At 35.7% G+C, this 25,442-nt stretch overlaps 1 protein-coding gene across 2 annotated transcripts in view; it reads left to right on the top strand.

Moving 5' to 3' along the window:
• The window catches only part of MOSPD2 (motile sperm domain containing 2), a 34,091-nt gene extending 13,242 nt beyond the window's left edge, over positions 1-20,849 (top strand). For both annotated transcript variants that reach the window (XM_068919675.1, XM_068919684.1), the window contains exons 6-15: positions 648-708; positions 2,019-2,057; positions 3,068-3,192; positions 7,562-7,732; positions 10,550-10,662; positions 14,281-14,377; positions 15,210-15,306; positions 16,594-16,723; positions 18,160-18,262; positions 18,777-20,849. In XM_068919675.1, the coding sequence (XP_068775776.1) occupies positions 648-708; positions 2,019-2,057; positions 3,068-3,192; positions 7,562-7,732; positions 10,550-10,662; positions 14,281-14,377; positions 15,210-15,306; positions 16,594-16,723; positions 18,160-18,262; positions 18,777-18,923 (1,083 nt within the window). In that variant the 3' untranslated portion in view covers positions 18,924-20,849. The remainder of the gene's footprint in view (positions 1-647; positions 709-2,018; positions 2,058-3,067; positions 3,193-7,561; positions 7,733-10,549; positions 10,663-14,280; positions 14,378-15,209; positions 15,307-16,593; positions 16,724-18,159; positions 18,263-18,776) is intronic.
• Positions 20,850-25,442: the final 4,593 nt, after the last annotated feature.

Below are 25,442 nucleotides of genomic sequence, written 5' to 3'. Positions count from 1 at the left end.
CTCATTGATATGCGGCCAGGTAGTTGTGATATCTCAAGTCTTTTTGAGAAAGTTCAAGTAACTAGAAGTAATGCAGTTGTTGAATGGTCTGCTGAAACCTGTAGTTCTAATTCTAGACTTTCATCAAATTAATGGAACCATCCTCCCTATGTCTGATACTGTTGCTTTTGAATAAACAGAAGGAGAGCAGCATGCACGCTAATGCACCGGAAATTTTAATCATTACTTGGAAATCTTATCGCTGTATTTGGGGCATGCAACATCCAGTGAGATAAAGGCTTCTGTTAAAGGCTGCCTTCTGCCTCTAAAGATATCTAAACTTTCAGCTTTTAATTACTGAAGCTTTTCATAAAGCTTTCAGGTTGTGGGTCATCCTCTTGCACATTTTTTTCCTACCCTACTATCTATAAACGTTATAAGAGTGTGTTTCCATCAGTTCAGCAGCCAGTTCCCCATTTTTATTGTTCTTATGGCAGACTTTGGATCTTCTGTTAGCAGCGTATTTTCTTCTACCTCTGTAAGTCTCCTTTGTAGTAGCAGTCAATGTAATAAATACATTTTACCATTCAATAAATGCTTTAGCTCAACTAAACCTATATTTTTAATGTTTTGATTTACATTGCATTTATTCTGTGCTTTTATTTCAGGACTTGGACTTTGTTCGGTTTATTGTCAACTGTTTTACAGATTATTATCCAAATTTCCTCAGTAAGTATTCTATTTTAGACCTGAAGCACAGTAGGCTTGTGTAATAAAGGTACTTGATAATATTGCAGATGATAGGGAGACTTATTTCTTGATATATATTTTAAAAAAAAGCATTTTTGCATGCGCATTATGTGCATTGTAAATATAAATGAAAGACATGTCCTGAGAATTTAGGATTTTGACCAAAAGGTCAATTTCGGTTTTAGAAACAGCCTAATTACATGGAACGTTTTTATATTACAGATTCGCAGTATTTTTGCACTCTTAAAAATCAGCACAATTCTGAATATAATGTTTAATGGAAAAAGTGGATTATTTGTGTTTTGTAAATAAATATGAAGAATCTAAGACATGTTTGACAGATTAAAAATTGGTATGCGTATCTAGTAGGACTGAATTAGCTTGTGTTATCCTTTATCCCTCGTTGCTTGGGTAGAAATTCTGAAAACTTGTATGATGGCTGGTATCCTGTAGCAGTCTTCAGGATACAAAAGAGTGGGTAGCTGTAGAAACTCTTTGGGAGCAATGCTATGCTTTGAGGACAGAATTAAGATATATTTGTGTGGGTACTTGGAAGAACCTGCACGCTTAGCTGTTAATTTCTTATGTGTACACAAACATTGAATCATTTTTGCCAGTTCGTCTTTCATGCATTCTGAATTTTAAGTCAAAATGTGTCTGTGAAGATTGAAATTATGTACAGGAACTGCTAAAACTCTGAATAGTAGATTTCAGCTTGCGGAGTTAACTTCAAAAGCAAATGCAGTATGGTCTTTTTTTTTTTTTGTTTTGACGTATTCAACAAATATATTTTGGGATGTGTTTTGAGTCAAAGTCTAACTTAGGCTTCTTTGTTTTGTTTTTTTTTTTAAAAAACTTGAATTCAAATTTACAAAGGCTATTTTTACTTAACTGTGAAGAAGTAAAGTGGTGTTGGATATGTCTATTAACCTTCTTTCCTAGTAAGCAGTTGCTTGTTCTAGGTCAAGATAAATTCTCATCCTTTCTCTGCTTTATGTGGAGCAAATATTTATTAATAAATGTATCTCAGAAAAGTAGTACACCAGAATAGTGTATAACTTGTGATTTTATTGACTGTTTGCCAAGCAAACAGTAAATATCTTTATATAGTAATAGAAGCGGGTTTGTACCTGTTTCTAAACAATTCTACAAAGTCACTTATTCAGGGAAGTAACCATGGAGGCTTCTAAAAATGAATATTTGCTTTTTACATGGCATTTATTGCTGTGTTTCCTATTAAAGAGATACGTAATGTCTGGTGTTCATATTATTTCCTCTTGTCTTTTTAGCAAAGATAGTGATATTTGAAATGCCATGGATAATGAATGGTAAGTCAATCTACAGAAAAATACTTCAGATATTTTTTTTTAAGATCGTCGTAAATTTTTAAAATTAGTAACGCAAGAAGCATTTTTCTGTTCTGTGTGTAAGTATAGTTAAATGGTAGATTTTATATTAAACGTACATCTTCAAATTTGTTAGTTTTTAGGTTGCATGCTTTTGGTAAGTTTTTGTTTTTACTTCTAGTGTTGTGTTTTGGATAATACTTTAAATAGTCCTCTTCAAAGTGTAGATTGAAACCATATTTACCTGTTTTTTTTTTTTTAAACTTGAGAAACCTTGGTAAATAGTTTATTCCTTGAATGTTTCCAGCTATAATCCTTTCAAAGCTAGATCTATTTTTTTGATGTAAGGATACTATCAATAACAAATGGTGGACACTTTACAGCCATCCAAAAACTAGGTTATGCAATTGAAGGTAGATGCCTGACACTGGACGCTGTTACGTGCATATATTCTGATGTGTGTTCTTTGATAATTATCCTTAGTGATAATACATGTGGAAAACATGTTTAAAAAATTTTTTTTATACTGCCTCTGTATTCTTTTCTGTGTATACACTTTTTTTAGCAGCACTGAAATAGCTGGTGTTTCAAAATGGTCTATAGATCTAAACAAGTCTCATGTAAAGAAGCAAAACATTTCGAGTTGGGAAAATTATATAAGTTTCCCAGCTTCTCTTTCGTTCAGGTTTGGAAACACAATTGCTTTTACCATTCTCAGCACCTGTTGATCTAAGTTCCAAGACAAGGAAATTGTTAGTAATTAAATCAAAGGCACTCTTTCTGTGACTCTGTGATCTGTTTGCGTTCTCCTGTAGTAAAGGAATATGTCCATACAATAATATCTGTGTAAATACTTTTTCTTTTTCTTGCACTGTGTGTCCACAGTACAACAGAGATTTTCAGAGCGGATTCTGCCATTTGAGTGTTCCATAAAATCTACCATAAACTTCAAAAAAATCTTCCTGACAATTTGTAACTTTTTTTTTTTAAAGCTGCTTTTAAAATTGTGAAGGGTTGGCTTGGCCCAGATGCAATAAGTATGCTAAAGTTCACAAACAAGAATGAAGTGCAGGAATACATCAGTGGAGAGTATTTGCCACCTCACATGGGTGGAACTGTAAGTACATTAGTGTTTCAAGGTACTTTTGTAATGGCTTGGAACGTGCTTATTTAAACTACATACACGGAGTTGAGATTTGGCATTTCATGGTTATGAAATTTCTTGAAAATTTCTGTTCAGTCAAAATGGTAATTTGTAAATCATGTTAATCTAAAATGAGTTAACTTCATGAGAATATGTTATCTGACAGTCTTATGTACAAAAGAAGTATAGAAGTCTCTCTTGTTTTTAGTATTCATTTTTAAGTCAAGAAATTACTCTTTTTCAGAACTGCCCCCCCCCCCCCCCCCGACACACAGACACACAAAATTTCTGTTTGAAATCTCTCCTCCTTCCACTCACTGGATGAATTAGAGAGAGATTATTTACGTTTGTGACACTGAAGTTCTGCAAACAGAAAACAGGTTTCAAGGCCCTCTGAAACTTCTCGTCCTGCTCCAAACCCATGATTCATTAAAAATGATCATATTTCAATTTTCTTTCCTTTATTGTCCCTTAAGCTACATTTTTTTAAGGTATAGCTATGAAAGATCTTTTTTTAAGAGCATGTTAGAGTTTCGAAGAGTAAACTGTGATCTAGTATTGCTTTGCTTACAAGTTAGATCCTGTTCTAGTGCAATCTAAATAGTAAGGTAGCAGAAGCATCTTGCATAACAGATTACGCTTTTTGGCAAAGCTAGTAAATCATAATTTGCATAACCTCTCTGATAGAATTTGAAGAAAGAATAGTTTTCTCCTTTAAAATATTTGCAGACAGGATACAGTAATGGTATAATCCCACTGTAGAGGAGTTGTTATTAAGTGTTTTTTCCCATTTTTTTTTTCTAAGTGTTTGTTGTAGTTATGGTGCTAACAGTATGGAGAAAAGAAAGATTCTGCTTCAGGCTGAGTGGATTGTTCCTCTGACTATAACGTCAAGGCAGAGTTCTGGTAGCCAGAATATATGAAATAGTGTTGCTTTGCGAATAGAAAAAGATGAAGTTACCTTGTTTTTTATTTGGCTGAAAGTAGCACTCCTTAAAAAGCAGCTTTTATGACACTAGGGCAAGAAACCTGTGATGAAAAGATGATAGCATCTTCCTGCCTAGAAAATTACTGCTCTCATTCCATGCTATCGTAAAAGAATTCATTACAGAAAGCTGAAATGTCTGACTTTCAGGAGTGGCTGTGGAGGGAACGACTGACTGAAGCCTTGAATGGCTTCAGTAAGGATTGGGATGGAGTTTAGTAATGCTTCTGGGCTGTATTTAATTTATACAGACTCTTTCCAGTTGAGATTTTTTTTTCCTCCTGATTTCTTTGTTTCTGTCCTCTCCCAGTTAGGAAAAGACCATTAGATTTGTAACTAGCATGGCACAGGTGAAGAGCAAAGTACCTTTGTCCTTAGAATGTACTCCAGACAGTAGGCGTAAGTTAGATTCTCCTCCTCCTCTGCTTTCTTCTGTGTCTCTTGTTAGGTTCCACCCTGGAAAAGCCAGGTTTTGCCAGAAGTAAACAGCTGGTGAAGTAAGTCATTTATCTAGTCACTTTAGGGAAATACGAAGAAAGTGCCGTAGAAGAACGGTAGATAGAGACCAATTTTAGAATTTAAAAAAATCTGTTTTGGAAATTTGCAATGTTGATCTGTGTGTGAATGGTGATTCCTTTGCTTAATCAAGGGATCTGTTCTGCATCTCTCTATATGTAGCCTTTATTCTTCCATAGCTCAGTCAAATGTCTTTAAGTATGTGTTGTTTTACTGGGATTCAGGGTTGCTCACAGGATAAATTTGAGGCTTTCCTTAGTATTCTGGGAGTTACCATGAAAATCCGTTAATCAGCTGTCACGTAGCTGAGAAAGGAGGGAAATGATTTACTGTTTTTTTGGACAACTGGTGGACTAATGTATTTCCAGATGTCAAAAGCATTAAAACTAATTATGGAAAACAAACTTGGATTTTGCAGGATTTGGGACTATAAACTTACATAAGTTCCATCCAGTCCCCCATCAGTGTTGGCTGTGGCTCTCTCCATACTGCTAATTAAGAGGGGCTTCGTACCATGTGCCTGGCTCTGAGTGGTTCTTGTCCACACTATGTAGAACTCTCTCTCTTTATAGTATATTTGTCTTGGAGGACTAACTGGAGCTGCCCAAAACAGGTCGAGGAGTGAGTTAATGATAAAGCAGTCTGCAAAATTATGGTCAGATGTTTAAAAGTCACTCCCTAATCCTTTTTGTTTAATAACATTGCATACTAAGTATATATTTTCCTTCCTATCTGTTGTACTGCACCTTCTACAAGACCGGTTCCAGATATTAATGCTGGAACAGTGCTGTTCTTTGAACATGAGTTTTTCTGACTAGCCAGGGAAGTTCGTTGCCTAGGATCTTCAATAACATTTTGTGGGAGATAGGTATCCATGCAGTAGGGTTTTAGATTGTGTATTTGCACAGTTTAGCCTTGTCAGGGTGGGCAGTTAATCCTTGATAAATCCAAGGTTCCCTCCACTGGCACCATTGCTGAACAATGTGTACAACTCAATGCTGTGCTCTTCACTCGAGTTGTCTATGTAAATTGATAGTTAGTGGTTTATGTTTCCTTGGAAGCACCTTTTTATAGGTGAGTGGCCTGAAATTAAGACATCACTGGGCCTTTTGCATATGATTTCACAGCCACTGTGAACATGCAGTCGTAGAAAATACGCCAAACATAGTGGTGTAAAGTCTCTGCATCCCCTGTGAAAGAAAGCCATTGGTCTGTAGAATGGGTGCATCAAGCATTGAAAAAATCGGTCACGTTTACCCGACTAAGATTTTGAACCTGTTAACAGATAAGCCCTGAGTTATTGAAACCAGTGGGTTGTGATTTGGGAAGTGTGCGACTTTGAGTTGTCCCAGTGATGAGATTCTGTGCAGTTACAGAAGTTGTTCAGCATGATGCATTATGTGATCAAGTGAGGTGTGCAGCAAAACTAGTGTCTGTTATTAAGCTCACTTTGTCATATGTTCTTGGTTATATGCTGGAATTGATGAAAAAGTTCTCTATTAGTTTGGCTAAAGGAAACTTGGTTACTTCTGCCTTGTGTTTGCAAGTGGAGGATCTCAATATTTTGCAAGCCTACCATAGCATTTCCAACAGTCTGGAATCTTTTCTTCTAATGGTGAATCTGCCCCTTACTGATGCTTCAAAATTGTTCTTTAGGCCCTTAATAGAACGCTGAATACCGGTTCCCTTCATCTTCCAGCTAATGGTTCATGGGTATTGCTTCAATCTGAAGGATAGGAAGAGATTCAGGTCTTGATCAGAGATTAGCAGAAAATATTTTGTTTTGCTTGGGGTTTCTTAGAAAGTCTCAGTTTAAGTTTTTTCCTAAGATCACATTGTTGTTGCTGTTTAGGAAGATAAAACCTGCTTGTGGAGAACACTCTTAAAAAACTATTCTTTAACTCCCTTCTGGTGGCGTAGTTTGGGAAGTGCCATGTGTGGCTTGAGTCTGGCTTTGCATGAGTCAAAGATGTATTATTTCCCCGCCTCCCGCTGGAAAAGCTAACAAATTAATTCTCTACTTTCAGGAATTAAAACTGCTTGAAATTGCAGTAGGAGCAGAGCCCTGTTAAACTTAGTTTCTAAAATTATATGCGATAGAACTGTTTTGAGAGTGTTAAGAGTAGCTCTAGTTACCAGAAACTGGTCTGTCTTGGTCCTCCAATAGAAATGATACTTTTACTGTAGAAGCAGTGAGAACTTCAGTATGCTGCTTCTACATTATTTAAGTGTCTTAAACATAGTCTTTAAATTGATTTGCCATCCCAACTTGTTTCTGCTTTAAAATAAAAATCTTTTATAAGAAGGATGTGAGATACAGGGTTTGTTAAGGGTCCAAATAATAGACTAAACTTGAAGGATTGGATATTTTTTTTTTAAACTATGACTATTATTGACCTAGAATATGAAAAACAGCTGAAAATCTTTTGTTTTTTAGAACATTTGTTAGAAACAGCTGTCATAGGTCTAGGAAACTTGGTTTAAAACCTAACAATGATAGCAAAACTTCAGAGCTAAGGCTGTGAATGCTGATTTCTGACAAACCAAATTTTACAGTCCAACTGAATCTATAAATATAAACAGTAGTTATAATTCAGTGGCTTTATTAGGTGGCTGTCTTTATTTGTCTGTTAGTGATTGTAAAATCAAAATTTTTGGTGCTTCTGCACCAAAATGGTTTGGTTAACTTTCTGCACACAGGCCTATTTTAAAATGTATAAGTTAAATGTACAATATATGAAACAAAATATTAATTGATAGTGTTTCCATTTTAGAATATACTAGAGAAAGCCCTTTTCATCGTCCAAAATAAATTCCTTTAAAAATCTCCTTATGTTTTAGGATTCTTTCAAATATAGTTATCCTCCATTGATTGATGATGATTTTCAAACTCCTTTATGTGAAAATGGGCCGATTACTAGTGAAGATGAGCATGAAAGTAAAGAAGAGATAGATGCAGACACCAAGGAGACTGGGTATCCCAATGAAGAACAAAACCTTAATCCGAAAAAGGTATCTAACTCTTAAGATTGAGGCAAAACTAGTATGTCTACCAAGCGGGACAGGGGGCATATGATTTTCATTTCTTGTCAGACTTTTACTTTGTATGTTGAAATTATTTTTTCAAATTGAAATAAGTAATCAGTAAAACTGGAAATTGTATTTGCAGTTCTGACCTTTCTTCTTATTTTGAGCAGATTTTACTGTTTAGATCAGCTTTGTGCTTCTGAATGTGTAAAATGTGTACTGAATATTTAATATCTCCCTGGAATTTAGTGGATTGTAGAGTAAAACTTTAAAAGTTGGTGTGTTAATTTTGTTTCCAGAGGTTATGTTTTTCTACTTAGCCCGTATTTAATCTTTACTGAGAACATCTTGTGGTGTGCATCTTAAAATATGTCTAGCTTTCTAGACATATCTAGACAATTTCTAGTTTTCTGTTAAAGTCAGTATATTCATGAGAAAATACTACAACTGACTGTTTATGCTGCACCAGATGTTAATTTGTTGTAACTTTTTTTGTTAAACTATTGATGAAATCTCAACATATAAAAATCATTATTTAATCTCAGGAGAAATTATATCCCTAATCTCTCAATCCTGTGTTGAGAATACAATCTTCCTGCGGTGGTGTGATATTAAGGAATATGCAATGATAGTCAATGGGGATATTGTTCTTGAAAATATTAGGAAAAATCTGAAATTCATCACTCTAAGGCCATAATTAATTTGGAATATGAATCATAAAACTTTTGGTTGATGGAATGTAGTAACTTAATATAACATTTTCAATTTCATTTTCTGTTTTAATTTTTTGCCAGAATAATTTGAAGCATGCTTATCACTTAACATAGCTGAACTGTTCTTTGCAACTTGGCCAGCTATTTGGACAATATAATTTCAGTAACCATAATGCGAAAAGGAAGCATTACATAACTATCATGACTTCCTGACCGTTAAACTCTGTAACAACACGAACGATCCCAGCTTAACATAAGAGTTGGTTTCACTTCTTAGCCCCCTCAACGGTTGGTTCTCCCCTCCTTCCCCCCGCTCTGATTTGTTTGGCTTGCTTTAGTTTTCTAGTTAGGGTCATCTTTTTTCTTTTATTTTAAATGTTAAAAATAATGGTTTCGTTTGTGGTATCTTCTCCGTAACGCTGTATGATCAAGGTGCTAATCAGTCTTTTCAATCAGCTAAGCACACTGACATTTAAACTTGTCATAAATCAATTACTCTTAAGGCATGTTGCATCTTTAACATACTTTTAAAATTTTGGATCTTATCTCTTTGCTTATACAATTTCTGTAAAAAGTAGACTATTGTTTTACTTCCACTCTCCACTCACTAATCTTCTGTTCACGTGTTCAAGATTAGTGTTTGCCCTTTCTTCCACAGCAAGCATACTGTTATTTGCCACTGCAATGTTAAGTCCATTTTCAAAACCTGTTTTTCAGGAAAGTCTCTTATTCTCCTGGAATAGTTAGCATTTCTTATTTCTAAATTAATTATTTTGTACTTGTCTGTGTCTAAATATTAAATAATCAAATAGGGCAGGTTCCAAAGTGATAGATTTCGAGTGATCTGTGAGATTTCATTGCATTCGTTGTTATTTACTGCACTAGCAGTCTTTAGCTGCAGATTTTTATCATCACTGAGAATTCGCTATAAATTCCTGATTTATATTACACATGTATACCTCCGCTAATCCCATAGAAGTGCCTATTTCTTTCAAAAGAGTAGAGGGAGCAATGAGTAATAAACTTGTAAATGCCTGTCCTGCAGGAACTTGCATTTGTCCAGAGGAATGCTACCTTTAATGTATACTATAGTAATATTTTCACTGATGGTAATTCTAGTCAGTTGTGTAAACAAAGCCAAACGCATTACTCGTGTGCTGTATTTTAAACTCTAAACTTTCAGTATAACTATTACTATAAAGAATGAAATTTAAATCGTTGTGCGTGCAATTTGTTTTTTACAAGACCTCTCTTCCACAAAATCTTATTTCCTTAATTCCCTTACTTCAAATCTGCATAAACTCAATTCTCTTCAGGCCTTCTACCTGTATTTTAACTGGAATAAAAATAAGGCTAAGCACATTATTTAGCTAGCTGATCTTGATGAGCCATCATGCCACTGATTCTTTCAGTCTTTATTTTTTCCCCCCGTTGTTTGTATTTTGTTAAAAAATTGGAGAAATCTGGAATTATATGATGGGTATTCAGGTCTGTTGACTTGTACATTTTCTTAATGTAGTAGAGGAAGAAAGCCTCAGAACATAAGGCATCTGCAGTTTTGGATGCAACAGTTCAATCAGCACTTCTTTTTTTCGTCTCCAGTACCTCAGAATTCAATCTAAAAAGTAGTGAAGATATGTTTAACAACTCTTGAAATACAATGAGGTGCAGAATTGTTGTATTTTCTGTTCAGTGTTGTCATGATTGTATTGCGGTATATGTTTTGATTCAGTTTTGCGGTAGAAGGACAAGTAACATCACTGCTTTGTAAACTGAAATATTTGAAATAGCATAACTTAACGGGCTTGGTGCTTTTAAAAATAACCATATCAGGCATCAGGAAAATACCTATAAAAAGCAGAAAAGCTGTATTTTATGCATGCTTAATATATAATATAACTTCTAATGCAAAAACATTTTATGCAGTGGACTTCTAGCAGCTTCAACAAATACGTATTAAGATTGATCTGTAATATACATATCGTTGAAATGAGTTACCTCATGTTGTTTGTTGATGAAATACCTGCATGACTTTAACATGTATGACCTGGGTTTCTACTTAATCTGTATAACTGTCATTTTTACTTAGATGAATTCTATAGAACAAATTCCCAAATCAGAGGAAACTGACAAAACAGATTTCAAACCAAAAAATGCAAAGAAAGCACTAACCACTTTTAAAGGACCTTTATTACATATCAGGTAATAATAATTTTCTTTTTTAATGTTTTTTCACAATGTCCATTGGACACTTGATTATGGAACTAGTTACAGTTTTTAAAAGAAACTAGATTTTTCAGAGTGTTAGAGAAAACAATATTTATAAACATCAATTAATTAAATGAATACCTCTTAAGAATTTTTTTTTTCTCCCAAAGCCCATAAACAACTTTCTGGATTTGAATGTGTTGTTTTTAATGATTTTTTTTTTTTTGATGTGGCATGCTTTATACTAATTAATAGATGTATATTTCATTTATACTGGGAAATTCACTCCTTTGTTTTAGTTAACCAATATATATGAGTAATGAGAAAGCTTTGTGGTTTAACTTTGGCTTCTTAAGCCAAAATAATTTTAAACACTGTTTGCTAAGACAGCTCTCCGATGAATTTTCTTTAAATTGTTTTTAAGTTAAGGTGGCTTAAATATCTATGCTAGTAATTTGCACCAATAAAGCAAAATTTAAAAGGGTACAATTCTTTCAGTGTGGGAAGCGCTGTGTATAATGGCATCTCTGCTCAGAAGATTTCATCATTGAAGATTCATACGTCTTGCAGTTAATCTGCTTTATATCAGGAAATTTGAAGAAAAATGAATTAACCCCTATCTTTTTTTCTTTCCACTGCCTTTTCAAGTTAAGTTGATTGCTTAAAAGTTGTTTTAGATGTTAACTTTTGTTTTCATTTCCAGTTTGCTATTAGATGAATGAAGAAAATGTCTAATTTATAGATAATTCCTTAGGTGAGCTAACTTCACAAGTGCTGACTAAATTAGATTTGGAATGAATTTGAATAATGACATGTTCATTAGCATTTAAAATATTTTGCGTGTGAAATGTTTCTAGTTTTGAAATGAAAATCAGCTTTATTGTCCTTTGTGTGCAAAACTCTCCTCCGTGTAGTCCTGATTTCCCATATGGCAGGAGCAAGGCAGAGATTGCGAATGTGATTTCTAAAAGAATTTCTAAAATCCATGGGCTTCTACTTAGATTTTCTTTGAAGAAATAAGTTGGATATTGGATATTTTCAATTTTTTCTCCCCATGACAAAAGAAGCTATGTCCTTGTGTCAATGTATTTAAAAACAAATTTTAAAAAGTACCTTTTTTTCTTCAAATCTTGTAAGCGCTACCAGTGGAACAGAAGTGCTGGGATTTATGTAAATTATAAGGAAGACTAAATTTAGTCAAGTGTAGCGGTACTGATACTGTAGTTTTGCTGTCATGGAAAAATAAAATACTGTTGTCTCCATTGTCCCTGCTGTTTATTCCTTACAAAAACTCATGAGAAAGTATGTTATCCACAGTTGTTCTTTATAAATACTTTAACTCTGGAGAAGCTAGAACTGATTTTGATTTCCTGGAATCTCTGAGCATTGAATTCTGATGCAGTTTATAACCAGCAGTCCTCCAGCCACAGGCACCTTTATCAAAGATGAGTCAAGAACTAGAGTACAAGCTCTGCGAGCATGACTAGTTTGTACTTTTGCTGATACTGGCACTGCCACTGAACAGGAGCAGCAGAGACTGAAGGGAAGCTGAGGCACAGCAGTGCTGGTACCACAGAGCTCACCCAGAATCAGTAACCTTTTTGTACCTCCTGGGGTTGTGGCTTCTGCAGAGGCTCAGATGATGCCCCTTCTGCCCCTGCACAAATATTCCTTACCTAATGTCACGTGCTATGTTTGGCTTTTGTGTATGGCCAAAGCTAACTAATAAACAGAACATTTTCAAAGTTATGCTTTTCTGATTCTCACGTTTATAGCCATACTCACTTGATCTGTTTTGCCCTAGTTTATACCACTACTGTGTTTTTCCATGCTTACCTTTGTATAAGATATTGGTCCTCCTGATGAGTAAATTTGGTAAGGGGGCAGGAAGGTGTAGCTGTTCACTTGCACTGTCTGGCAGAAAACCAGCTCATGTTGTATTGTGTCCTGAAGACTAGAATTCCTAGTACAAGCTGAAATGCTTACTCCCCTCCTCAGATTGTAAAGAAAACAGGATTTCTGTAAGAATGTAAAATCATGTGTTACTTTAAAGTAAAACATGTATATGCATTATACTATGCTGTTGTTTGACTTGATGGACAGCATGCCTACAAAGATGGACTTTTTTTTTTTTGAATCATGACTGTTGCTACAGTTAGGGATAGAGCAGGAAACGTCACACTTTACTATACCTGCAACAACACCTCTTTCCTGGAGCTCTTTTCTTTGCTCCGTTTTGACATTTTTTGATGCTTTCCAGTGTCATTCATGCATTGTTTTGCTCTTTGTGTAATATTCACATCTGCAATAGTGTGCTGTTAAGATATGTTAAGTATCTAATAGCTACAGTCTTTCCTTTCCTTTCCTTACTTGTTGCTTACTGAAGTTGAGAGTTTGGAAACGGGGGGAAAAAAATTGAGACAAGGGCATATAGTTACCCAATTAATTTTGTTTAAACCCATCAATTTGTTACTGCCTGCTTGCCTTAACAATTATTCCTGCCCTCCTCACCAAAAAAATAAGTTGTCAAGTGAACTGTCTAGTGCATTATAAAATGTAGTTGCTCTCCTCCTGCCCTTCAGGCTTACCCTAAAGCCCCAAGTATTTTTCTTCCCAGCTAATATCCTGTTTTGTTTAAATGAGAGAGAAGGAAGGATTGGTATTGTGAAAGGAGATCCTGTGAGGGAGAACAGGTCAAACTAGTGTGAAATTGACCTTCTAAAAATGGGGAGAAAATTAAAAACCCCACAATATAAATAAGGTTATGCTCATTTTTTTGAAAAGACTTTCCATCAAAGAATATGGCCGTTCTTCATGTACCCTTAACAAGACTTATTAAGAGAAAACCGTTCTTTCTCTGTTACTTAAGTTTTCTCTCGTGGGATTTGAGCATGCCCTGCTTTCAGCATAATAGTGTTCATTTGAATGCTTATTACAAGATGAGTTGTGCCACTGTGATATAGTGTTAAAAGATTTTATGCATGAGTTTTTAAATTGCACAAGAACATTTAAAACCAAAAAAGAAACTTCAAATTCTTTCACAGTGCTCTGCATGTGTCTCCAGAAATATGTGAAGACGGACTCATATGTACAAGTGCATCTAGTTGTAGCAGTTGAAATGATTGCTACTCCCAAAGTAGTTACTTGCCCGTTCCTCTTATGTACGTGCTATACCCATTACAAAGATAGTTGAGTGAGGTAGAAGTTAGTTCTTGGCTGTTAGTTCTTACAGTTTATAGCCTATCATATTAGCATATTATTTAATTATGCTTTCCTTTAACATACCGTTATAAAATGTAGTGGCTGAAGGGTGACTATCTATAGATATCAGCTATTCCTGCTGTGGCAAGTGGTCACTCTCTCTTCTTGATGTAAGAAGTAAATAGCAGTAGTCTACTCAGCTGATGCAGCTAAGTCCACTTGTGATCATGAGTCAACCTCAAGCTTCACTATAAAATTTCTGAATCTTATTCTAACAGTGTTTTAATGAAAATCTGACTGTAGATGGCTCGGTTGAAAGTATTTTATTTTATATTTTATTACGTCTGATCAAGTTTATTCTATGTTGTAAAGATCATTTGAATAAACCAATTCTTTTTAAATTTCTGTTAGCCCAGCAGAAGAACTATATTTTGGATCCAAAGAAACTGGAGAAAGAAAATGTTTGATAGTACTGACGAACGTGACTAAAAACACAGTGGCTTTTAAGGTAAACGTTTTATGTGTTCACTGGGTTACTTTGCTAAATACGTGGCCTTTTCTTGTATAATTTTGGGGAAGGAGGAAGAAATACTGTTAAACCCTTTTTTTTTTTTTTAAGGTCTCATAAATTCTTCTTCCTCTGTAATATTTGAAGCAGATCAAAGAAACGTTTGTCTGAATTTGTACGTCATGTACCACCGTAAAGGGTCTAATCAGTAACACAAATCTTTTTGAACGCTGACTGCAGTAGAGCTACGGAGGTAGTTAGAAAGTGTAGAGCTTTGAAAAGTGATTTCTTTAGAATGTGTTTTCATTTGTAAATCCTGTGAACAAATTAATAATGCTTCATAGTGATGCAAATATTGCTCTTAAAGGAGTAAATGCAATGTTATGTTTGTTTCAAAAATACTGAATTGACTTAATGTTGATTTGATTTTCTACCACATTTTCTGTATTTTCTACAGGAATAAATAACTTAAGTTGCTATAATTTCAAATCAATAATTTTGTCAAGTACTCTATTTGATATTCTTGGCTTTATTTTTGTATAAAAAAGAGAAAATAGCATATGCTAGAAAAGAAAGAATGAAAGTGTTTGACAGAGGGAAAGAAATGAAATAGTAGTGTCTTTTTAAAAATTACGTAACAAATAAATTTGTTTACAGAGAAATTATGTTAGACAGTATGTTACTGTTGTATCTTAAACAATATTTAGTCAAGGTTTTAGGGCTTCAAGGAATATTTGTTTTCTTTTTAGCCAATACAGAAAGAGAGAGGATATGAAACGATCACAATTTGCGTGCATTACCTATATGCTTGCTTGGTATATTTTGTTTATAGGTGAGAACAACTGCTCCTGAGAAATACAGAGTTAAACCTAGTAACAGCTGCTGTGAACCTGGTGCATCATTAGACATAATAGTATCTCTTCATGGTGGTAAGTAAAATCTTACAGTAGAGTTTTTAAAGAAGTCCGGACAAGTTTTATGAACAGGTAACTGTTCTAGATATTAATGTTCATATGTTCTTGTTGGGTAATAAGGTATCTGTCGCCCATGTCATCTTTACTGTTGTAGGAAAGGTGTTGTGAATCTATGAGAGTATTATCATTTGTAAGAGAACGTGGCTCTCAAACTGCATTTCTGTAGAGCTGTAATTCACGCTTTCTGCACTGTCAAAGCTGATGTAATTTCTGTTTTCATTTCTCATCTCTGATTTTGGGCAACCCTATCTATGTTGCTCTACATGGAAATGTGTTTCAAGGCTATTTCAGTTTCAGGTGTGTTTCCTGAATATTCACTTGATAGTGTATTGTGGAGCAATGTTTTATTGGGGCTTGTATTTGGTGCACATCTCTTGTCAAGCATATTAAATGTTGAACTCCAAAGGCCTGCTACACTTTCAAATATGCACAGTTGACTTTATTTTATATGGGTCATTAATGTGATTTGTGTTGTTTCTAGTGAAGGCGATGTTATACTTCATTGTTGTTATACTTAAGAACAATTCACGTGATATAAATCATTTCTAGCTTTATTTTCTAAGGAACTGAAGTGAGTTTTTAAAGTCAGTTCTTTTTCAAACCACTTTTAAATCCTTCAGCAGCATTAGCCATATGCAAAAGAAGGGTAGCAAGTACTATGAAAACCATAGCTGGATAGAGGTGAGACAGCCAGACTAGTGTCTCACTGAAGGAGAGGCAAGCAGGACTCGGCAGCTAATGTTCTGCTTGGTGCCACTTTACTGGTAGGTTGAGTAACTGTCTGTACTGATTTACTATTTCACTTAGGCGTAAGCAGGTGTTGTCTATAGCCCGTTCTGTTTTTTGTCTACAAAAAAGTCATAGTGACATCTATCCCACTTGTGCTGTATTACAGTAGAAGTTTATCTGTAGTAAAGCAGGCTTCCCAAGTAGTTTTGAGGGCAAGAGAATTTGCTGGAAAAAACATTCGTAATAGAATTCTGGGTTCTCTGGAATCATTCAGAGGAAGCTAGTTCTAAAAGAAACACTGTAGAACTTTGGGCAAATTTTAATGAAAAGTATTGAGTGTAAGAGAATGATTTTATTCTTTTTATTTCTTGTAAGTTGATGTCTGATGTCCTACACTAAAACTCTCATTTTAGGGTGCTTTTGTTCAAAAATGCTTCTATATGCTCTTTAATATTAATTATCCAAACACACTGTTGCTTTTTTATGTTTTTTTCTTTTTTCCTTTGAGGACAGGTTTTGCAGCTTCTCTGCAGGATCGTTTCCTCATAATGGCAGCAGAAATGGACCAGTCTTCTGGAGCAGGTGTACCAGAACTGACTCAGTTTTGGAAAGAGGTTGCTAGGACCAAAGTGATGGAACATAGGTAAACAGATGACTTTCATTGACAAGGTTTTTTTAGCCACATTGTATAATGTGATTTGTGGTACTTACATATCAAAATCCGTAAAAGATTTTCCAAAACAAATTGTGCTGTTAGTGACTAGCTATGTCACTGCACATTTCTAGGAAAAATCGTAGTTCATTATAATTCTTTTTCATCTAGAATTCTTAGAGCTATGATATCAAGAGGCTATTCTATCTTTAAAAAGGGTTATTTTACCCTGTTTTTCTGTGCCTTTTTTTTTAATTTTAATTTTCCAAAGTTCTTAAGGAGGGGAATAGAATTTGTACATAAAAACATGTACAAATGTTACATGAGAGCAAGTTACAGACTATCTTTGTGCACTCATAGAAATAATTGTCATATATGAAGGGTCTTGCATGCCTTTACACATTCTGGTTTAAAAATGTGAGTTGTCTTAAACTGCTTTGAGTAAATGTTGGGTTTCAGGAGGGGTTTTTTGCTTTATTTTTTTAATTTTTTAGATACAGAAAACAATAGGGAGAAATTTTAGGGAAAAATTACTTGATTATATTAAATTTATCACCTGAAATAATATATTTCTAAAAGCTCATCTAAGTGAATGTATGAGAAAATGAGATTTCCCAAACACTCTTAATGTAGCAGTATGTCATGAGCATACATTACTGATAAATGCAGAACTGATCTGTACTTTTTATTAAACCTAAATTAAAGGTAGTGGAAAATATCATTTCTGTCTCCCTAAGATTATATATGCAAGTGCTTTCTCTGAGGAATCTACTTAGATGTTATTACACACATTTGTCCCTTTTTCTACTTGTCATTGCCAGAGCGGTTTTGCATTTCTACATCCTTAAAGTAGACAAATGCTACAGCCTCAAATTAACTCTTTGTTCAGTAAATAAATTAATTCCCACACTATCTAACTTGCATGTTATCAGAAGAGCTTCTCCTGTATTTTATAAATTGCTTTGTATTCCAGTACCTTTAATTATGTCTTGAAATTCTATTCCTGCTTACTCAACTATGGAAGAAATGGAGTACATGGAAAACACTGCTGGCAAGGTTTAAAATGGAAAGAAAATATTTTGTTTACCGTTCAATAAATGTTTGCATATCTTGTAGTAAGGATTTGATTTAAATAATCCAGTGGATCCTGTGTTATGAATTTAAAATGATAAAGGTATATTTCACTTGAGCATTAAGGTTGTTTTGATTTGGCTTTGTATATCAAACTGTCAACATATAATTGATGGACTGAGGAAGGCTTTTCAGACTATCATTGCAATTGTCATTTATAAAATTAATCAATTAAAACAGATGATAAAGTGCATATAGTAAATATTTTGGATAATTTGCTTTCCGTATTAATTTTTCAGTGTTACATTCAACTTATGATTTTGGGAACACACTTTTTTTTTTCCTCCTTTTCACAGGCTCAGGTGTCATGTTGTAGAAAGTAGTAAGCCTTCTACTTTGACATTAAAAGAGAATATATTTAATATTCCTATGAAAACCAATGAAGATTTACATATACAGGTAATAATGTTCTCTTCTGTGCTGAACAATGAATAAAATTATAAAATATGGTACAGATAAAAAGTAATTTTCTTGTTCTCAACCTGCTTGGGACTCTGTAGATTTTACAATTTGAAAAATCATGCACTTCAAAGTAGCTAAATCAGTTACAGTGATTTAATCATTTTACTGAATGTTAATGGTTTAGTAGAACACTACTAATTTCAACCAGTATTCTCATTCTTCTTGTTTATATTACATATCTCAGGTAATAATGAGACTTAGTAGTCTTTTTTTCTTCCTATTATAAAGATGCTCTTGCTTAATGTAGACAGTATAGATTACTCATAGAAATTATAAATTTCTTTAGCGGAACAGAGTACTGAAGGTAGGCAGTGGTAGAAAAGGTTATCGCTAAGAGCAGTCGTTTTTATATTATAACTGTGCTTGTAATTATTGTGACTGAATAGCTTTAAATTAACCAGTACTTTCATTTGCAGTTATTTTAATTGAATGCAACTATTCTTATTTTCAGCTAACTCGTTTACTGCAAATTAATAAAAGACTTCAAGACCAGATTGATCGCTGCCTGTGGTTTCAGCAGTTGTTAGTGGTTTTATCATTACTGTCAGTTACTACTGTTGCCTTCTGCTTCTACCTGATATACACCCAGAGAAGCTAAAAAGCATTGCTTTGCACTGAATGTGCTGCCTGTCATGGTTGGTTTGAAAGGTTCCGGTGCTGCTCTCAGATTCTGGAACTGCCGAAATGAGATTTGTGAGCCCACAACACTGATGATACAATTTGCTGAAAAAAGAAGAAACGAATGGTCAGCAAAATAAATTACTGAAACTTGACGCTTCATATGGTGCGTGAGAAGGGTGTTAGAGCTGGGAGCTATTTTCACTGTACAGCTTAATAAATACTACTGAACTGGGAGGAGGAAGGAGGAAGCCAAATACAGCAATGTAATTTAAAACTCCGGAGTATTTTTTCTGTTTTGTTCAAATACATTAAATACTGTAATTTCTTTTGATCATACTCATGCTTACATCCTGAATTACTGTTATAGAAGGTGCAAGCAGTCTGCCTAGTATTTTTAAAGGATAACCTGTTCATTCAGGAAAATTTACAAAAATTACATACTACAGGCAGCTTTTTCATATAACCTAGGTACATGAACATGGCATGTATTAAAAATGTTGGTAATTATCATTTTGAAAATTCAAGATCACTGTTTCCATTGTTTATATTCCTTATTCTTGGGCTTTTTCTGAATGCAAAATTATTATAAATATTTCCTACCAAATACCATACACACGGCCATATTGACCTGGAAAACAACCCTTGTTTGATTCCAAAGATATTGATGAAATATTCATGTTGAGACATTGTTCCTGTTACATATATTGTCATCTATTAGACTTCCCTTTTGATTTTTGAAAGCAACTGGCAGTCATTTGTGAAAATGAGTGTGGCAATTGAATTCTGATGACCTATTTATGGCTCATAAAAAAAAAAGCTAATAATTAATGTTAAGAACTTCTGAGATGTGCAATATGCTTAAATCATGGATGAATATAAGAAAAAACAGGTCAAATCAAAAAAATTCAATGTTGCAGAAGGGAACATAGAAGTGTTGTATCTGCCATTTCTCTGAAAGTATTGTAGAAATGGTGTATGAAGATAGTGAGGACTTAATTCTAACAAGCATTCTTTGTACTCATTGCTGTAAATATGTATATTAAAATGATAAACAGTTTAAAGGAGACTGGTATCTTTCATACATTTAAATTTTTCACTCTTGATGATGTCCAAAACATAGATTTTTTTTTTGTTTACTAGAATTTTTGTTTTAACTTACTAGAATTAATTTTCACCAAAAATTGGCGTGCACAGTAGGTTATTTAGTTTTGGTCTGTCAACTTTAATAGATGTGAAGAGATTATTGCAGGAAATAAAGGTCATACTTTGCATCTGTCTTTTTGCTGAGACGGTCTGTTCAGTGTGTTGTAGATGTAACACTATTTCTAGGAAATAGAATAGGGCAGTTTAAAAAAACGTTAGTCAACTAATAAAGCAGCATATGATTCAATATGACTACTGAAAAATTACTTTGTAAAAGGCAGATCTACAGAATTGTTTGGTACGCAGTCGTCTTTCTTAATTTATACATCATCTTACAATATCTGTATTTTCTTAATTTTTAACTAATTTCATTTCTCTTTGGTTTGCCTCTCACTATTTTGTTTTCTTAATGAATTGCAACTCACATTTTTCACTGTTTACTATGAAGCTCTTGTTTAAATTGTTTTCCTGTGTACTCAGTTCAAATGCTATGCTTTTAACAAAATGAATTGTTGTGATGTTGTTAAAAAGGTAACAAAGTAATTCGTAACACTTACTAACCATCTTATTAAGATGCTTATCCCTTAATTTGACTGGATTGAATAGCACTTTCCTGTAAAATTACAAGAAATGAATTCTTAGAATCTTTGCCAATATGAATGTTTTAATGTTTTGGTGCTTTCATATATTTTCAGTATTTTGTTACTATGTTGGTATTTTCTTTGTACAATGGATCAAATAAACTTTTTTTCTATTTTAATATGTTTTAGAAAAATACAGTTACAAAGTAAATATGAAAAAATATGCCATCTTAAATACTTTTTTTAAAAATAGTTATGCCTTCTGAGGTTTTTGTTCTTTAGTTAGTCTATAGGCGCTTAATATGAAGAAAGATCAGTATGGTAATGGCCCCTACGCTGTTGCATGATAGAAGCTGTGAAGATACATGCAAGACAAATGTGAAATTTGTTTGAGTTTTGTCAGGAGTTCCTTGCTCCTCCATGCCGGTCTCCTGCCCGCTTTGCTGGACTTCTTACTCAGAGGGATGCACTGATCTTGAGCCTGGAGGAGGTGATGCCTGAATATTAACCAGCTCTCCTGGACCCCTCTTCCTTCTAGGGCCCTACCCCATGAGATTCCCCTAAGTAGGTCCCTGAAGAGTTTGCTCTCCTGAAGTTCAAGGTTGTGATCCTACTTGTTGCCCTGCTCCCTCCTCGTAGGATCCTGAACTCCACCATCTCACGGTCACTGCAGCCAAGGCTGCCCCCAACCTTCACCTCTCCAACCAGACCTTTGTTTGTTGGTACAAGGTCTAGCATTGCACCTCTCCTCACTGGCTTCTCCACCACCTGCGTCAAAAAGTTATCCTCAATGTTCTGCAGGAACCTCTTGGACTGTTTGTGCCTAGCTGTGCTGTCTTCCCAGCAGATGTCAGGGTGGTTGAAGTCTCCCATGAGAACCAGGGCCTGTGAGCGTGAGGCTTCTTCCAGCTGTCTGTAGAAGGCCTCATCAATGACTTCCTCCTGGTCAGGTGGCCTGTAGTAAACCCCCACAACAGTGTCACCCATGTCAGCCTGCCCTTTAATCCTTACCCATAGGCTCTCACCTTGCTCTTCATCCACCCCGAGGCAGAGCTCCACACATTCTAGTTGCTCCCTCACATAAAGGGCAACTCCACCACCTCGCCTGCCTGGTCTGTCTTTCCTAAAAAGCACGTAGCCATCCATGACAGCATCCCAGTCATGTGAACTATCCCACCATGTCTCTGTCACTGCAATGAGATCATGGCCCTGCGACCGCACACAGATCTCTAACTCTTCCTGTTTATTCCCCATGCTGCGTGCATTGGTATACAGGCATTTCAGAGAGCCAGTCAAGCACGGAAGCTTCCCAGGAGAGGTGCAAGAGGATCCTCCATAGTCATGTCTTATGTGCATTCCCCTGGCTGCATGCACCTGCTGGAGGCATCCCAACTTGAGCAGCATTTTACTGACTACCCTATCTCTGTAACACTCCTCTTCCCCCATCTTTCCTGGTTTAAAGCCCTCCGTACCAGGCTGGCCAACCTGTTGGCAAAGACACCTGTGCCCCACTTAGTGAGGTGGATCCCATCTCTCCCCATCAGCTGTTGATCTTCAAACAGGGTCCCATGGTCATAGAAACCAAAACCTTGTTGCCAACACCAGTGGTGCAGCCAGTTGTTAACTTGGAAAATCCTTCTACTCCTCCTCCCATCCTTCCCCCTTACCAACAGGTTTGAGGAGATAATGACCTGGGCTCCCAGACCGTTGAGCTCTGAAATACTTTTCGATGGTATCCAGTTTGCCCTTGGTTTCATTAGTGCCCACATGGAAGAGCAGCAGAGGGTAGTAGTCTGATGCATGGACAAGCCTTGGCAGTCTTTCCACGACATCTCTTATACGAGCCGATGGCAGGCAGCAAGCCTCTCTAGACAAGAGGTCAGGTCGGCAGATAGGTGCCTCTGTCCCCTGCAGCAAGGAGTCACCCACAGCAATCACTTGCCACTTTTTCCGAGTGTTGGTGCATGGCATGGGGTCTGTCGGCCCAGTTGCTTCCCTTGAAGCCATGCCCAGCTTCTCCTCAGCTTGGAGGGCACTAAACTTGTTCTTCAAGGGTAAGTCTTGAGGAAGAGCAAGAGCCTTTCTCCTTCTACGAGAGGTCACCAGTTTCTACCCTTCTTCAACAGCGTTATGATGCACCGTTACACACAGTACAGAGCCCTCTGGCAACTCCACTGCAGTGGCGGGTGGGGACTCCTGGAGCTGCAGAGTCTCTGAGAATATCCTGTCTCTCTCTTGCTCGTCTTCTCGGATGCTACGCAGCCTACTGACTTCCTCCCGTAACTCCTTTAGCTGGCAATACAACTGGTCAACCACAACACACTTTGTGCAGGAGAGCTGACTGTCAGCCCAGGCCTCACGGAGAGGCCCCAGGCACTCCTTGCAGCCTGACACCTGTAGAGCTGCGTCTGCTGTCAGAGGGTCTAACTGCGTCCAGGCTTCAGACACAGTTGGTGAGGCAACTCCAACAGCCACTGGGGAATGTGCTCTATGGCGTGTCACGACCATACCAGAGGAAGCACGCACTATTATGAGAAATGAAGGTGCCTTCTCACCTTCTGGTGCCCTTCTGCGCAAACTGCTGTGCAAACTGCTGCATGTGTTTGCTGCACTCTAAGTGACAGAGAGCAGCACAGTCACATGATCTGACATCAACAAAGTGAAATTACTTTCAATATTTTTTTCCATAGGACATGAAACTTCCAGTTTGTAAAGCTAGGGAATTTTAGAATTCAGACAGAATTCACAAAATAGAATTTGATTAAATAAACTGTCGATATATAAGCTTCATTTTTGCTTTTTCCCTCATTGTAGATTAGCAGTTAATATTGGCTTTACAGACGTTTAAGAGACAGCAATGGCTGTAGTCCTAGAAAGTAACAATGTTCCAAAAGAGCACATATTATTTTACTAGCAATTTGTGTATCCTGCTCTTAGGTTCATTCTTTAACATGTTGTATTAAGTTTGAATACACGAGATAGTGCTTTGTTCATCATCTCTTTTTTACTTCCAAAGTTTTACCATGGGACAGCTCTGAACCATCTGAGCAGGTGTTCCAGTGACCCCCATTCTCATTGGCATGGATGTTGTTCATTCTGGTATTATTTACAGGGGTTCAATGTTTCACTCTTTTTGCAGGCTTAAAGTGGTATCAAAAGAAAATCAAAAATTTATCTTATAATGGAAGTGTTGCCAACTACTTTTATAGTGAAAATAAGAGTTTTTATATAACAACAGTCATATTCATTTTTTTTAATTAGATGTGAAAACTAAGGAACTTAAGGAAAAAATCAATGCTTTTGGGTAGTATAATTGGGAAAAAATATTCTTGATTATATTTTAACTTATCAAAAAATTCTTGCCTTTCACTAGAAATAATAGGTACTTATAGACAAGCATAGTGTATTTCAGACCTCTGGAAAAAAAAAAAAAAGGGGTGAGGCAGGAACAGGCTTTTTGATTACCTTTTTATTTCATCAGTGTTTTCCTGCAATAACTGATTTGTCTCTAATGTCTGTGTTCAAGCTCTCTCAAAAACATGTCTGTCCTTCCAAATGAAAACTGCATTGTTAATTTCTGTGACTGTCATTGACTATAAGGGGTACTACAGAGAGTTTTTTAAGTCACTGTGCTGACTTGGGGATTCTCTTACTTTATATGAAATTGCACTGACAGCATAAGGCTATAAATGCTGTTCTTTTAATTTAATTTCTGTGTTCTTTCCGCCTGTGGCTTTATTGTAAGGGTGGACATTCAATCAGAATAGCAGAACAAATTTTAAAATTGACAAAACAGCCCTTTATTCTACAAAATGCATGCCAGATAGCTGTAAGAACTGACTGCTTTGGATCTTGCGATAGTCCTATAGGGTATTACTGAGGCACAAAGAAATCTGTATTTATAGCATGTGGATTACTTTAGAAAAAACTAATTAGTTCTAATTGGCTAGGAAGAGCATGTAGTTTGCTCTTTTCTGAGGTTAGAAAAACATCTTAAATCAGTTTCTGAAGTAACTGATGTATGGCTTATTGTTACTTGTAAGACAACTCACAGAGGAATTATTGCTAGGTATTATGGCAGTTGCTACATTTCCATTATATACATGGAACAAAGGTAAGTGGTTATAGGTTAATATTTCAAGTTAACAGTGCTTTTCTGTATTACATTTGAAATGCTTTTAACTATTTCTTGGGCACATTTCAGCATTAGCACTTTCTGGGTGTAGGTTTCCTGTGGCCGGTGAGAGGTGTAATCTCTCATTTTCAGTTGTTTTCAGTCATTTCAGTGTTGCGTTTTTCATTTCAAACCCAGCTGTTCTTGCTTTTGTCACTTTTATAGTGAGAGGCTATAATAATACACATAGAGAAAGCCTGGAAAATAAAGTTTATGAAATCCACTCCAGAAGCATGGCTGTGGTCAGAGATTTGACTTGTTTGTAGTGGAGGTGAGTGAAATTCCATGTGCTGGTTTTGGCTGAGACTGCCTTAGGTAATTTCCTAGTAGATATGCTCAATACCACTTTGCTACTTTTGAGTAGAGGTACTAAAATGAGAGTTGTATGAGCGGAGGGTAAGTTGCTTACCAGATTTTTCTATTAGGTAGCTCAACCCTTGTTTTACTACATTTTTAAGACTTGTGCGTCAAAAAGCCTAATTTTTTATTATCTACCTGGTAAAGTTCTAAGTCTCTTCTATTTTCCTAAACATTGGAAGAAGGGCTGGACTAACAGCTGAAGAGCATTCAGCTGTATAATTGCGGCTAGTAGCATTTG

This window comes from Struthio camelus, chromosome 1 (genome assembly GCF_040807025.1).
Source record: "Struthio camelus isolate bStrCam1 chromosome 1, bStrCam1.hap1, whole genome shotgun sequence".
Lineage (NCBI taxonomy): Eukaryota > Metazoa > Chordata > Aves > Struthioniformes > Struthionidae > Struthio > Struthio camelus.
The sequence above is the reverse complement of the archived record's forward strand: the minus strand, read 5'-3'. Positions and strand labels throughout refer to the sequence as shown.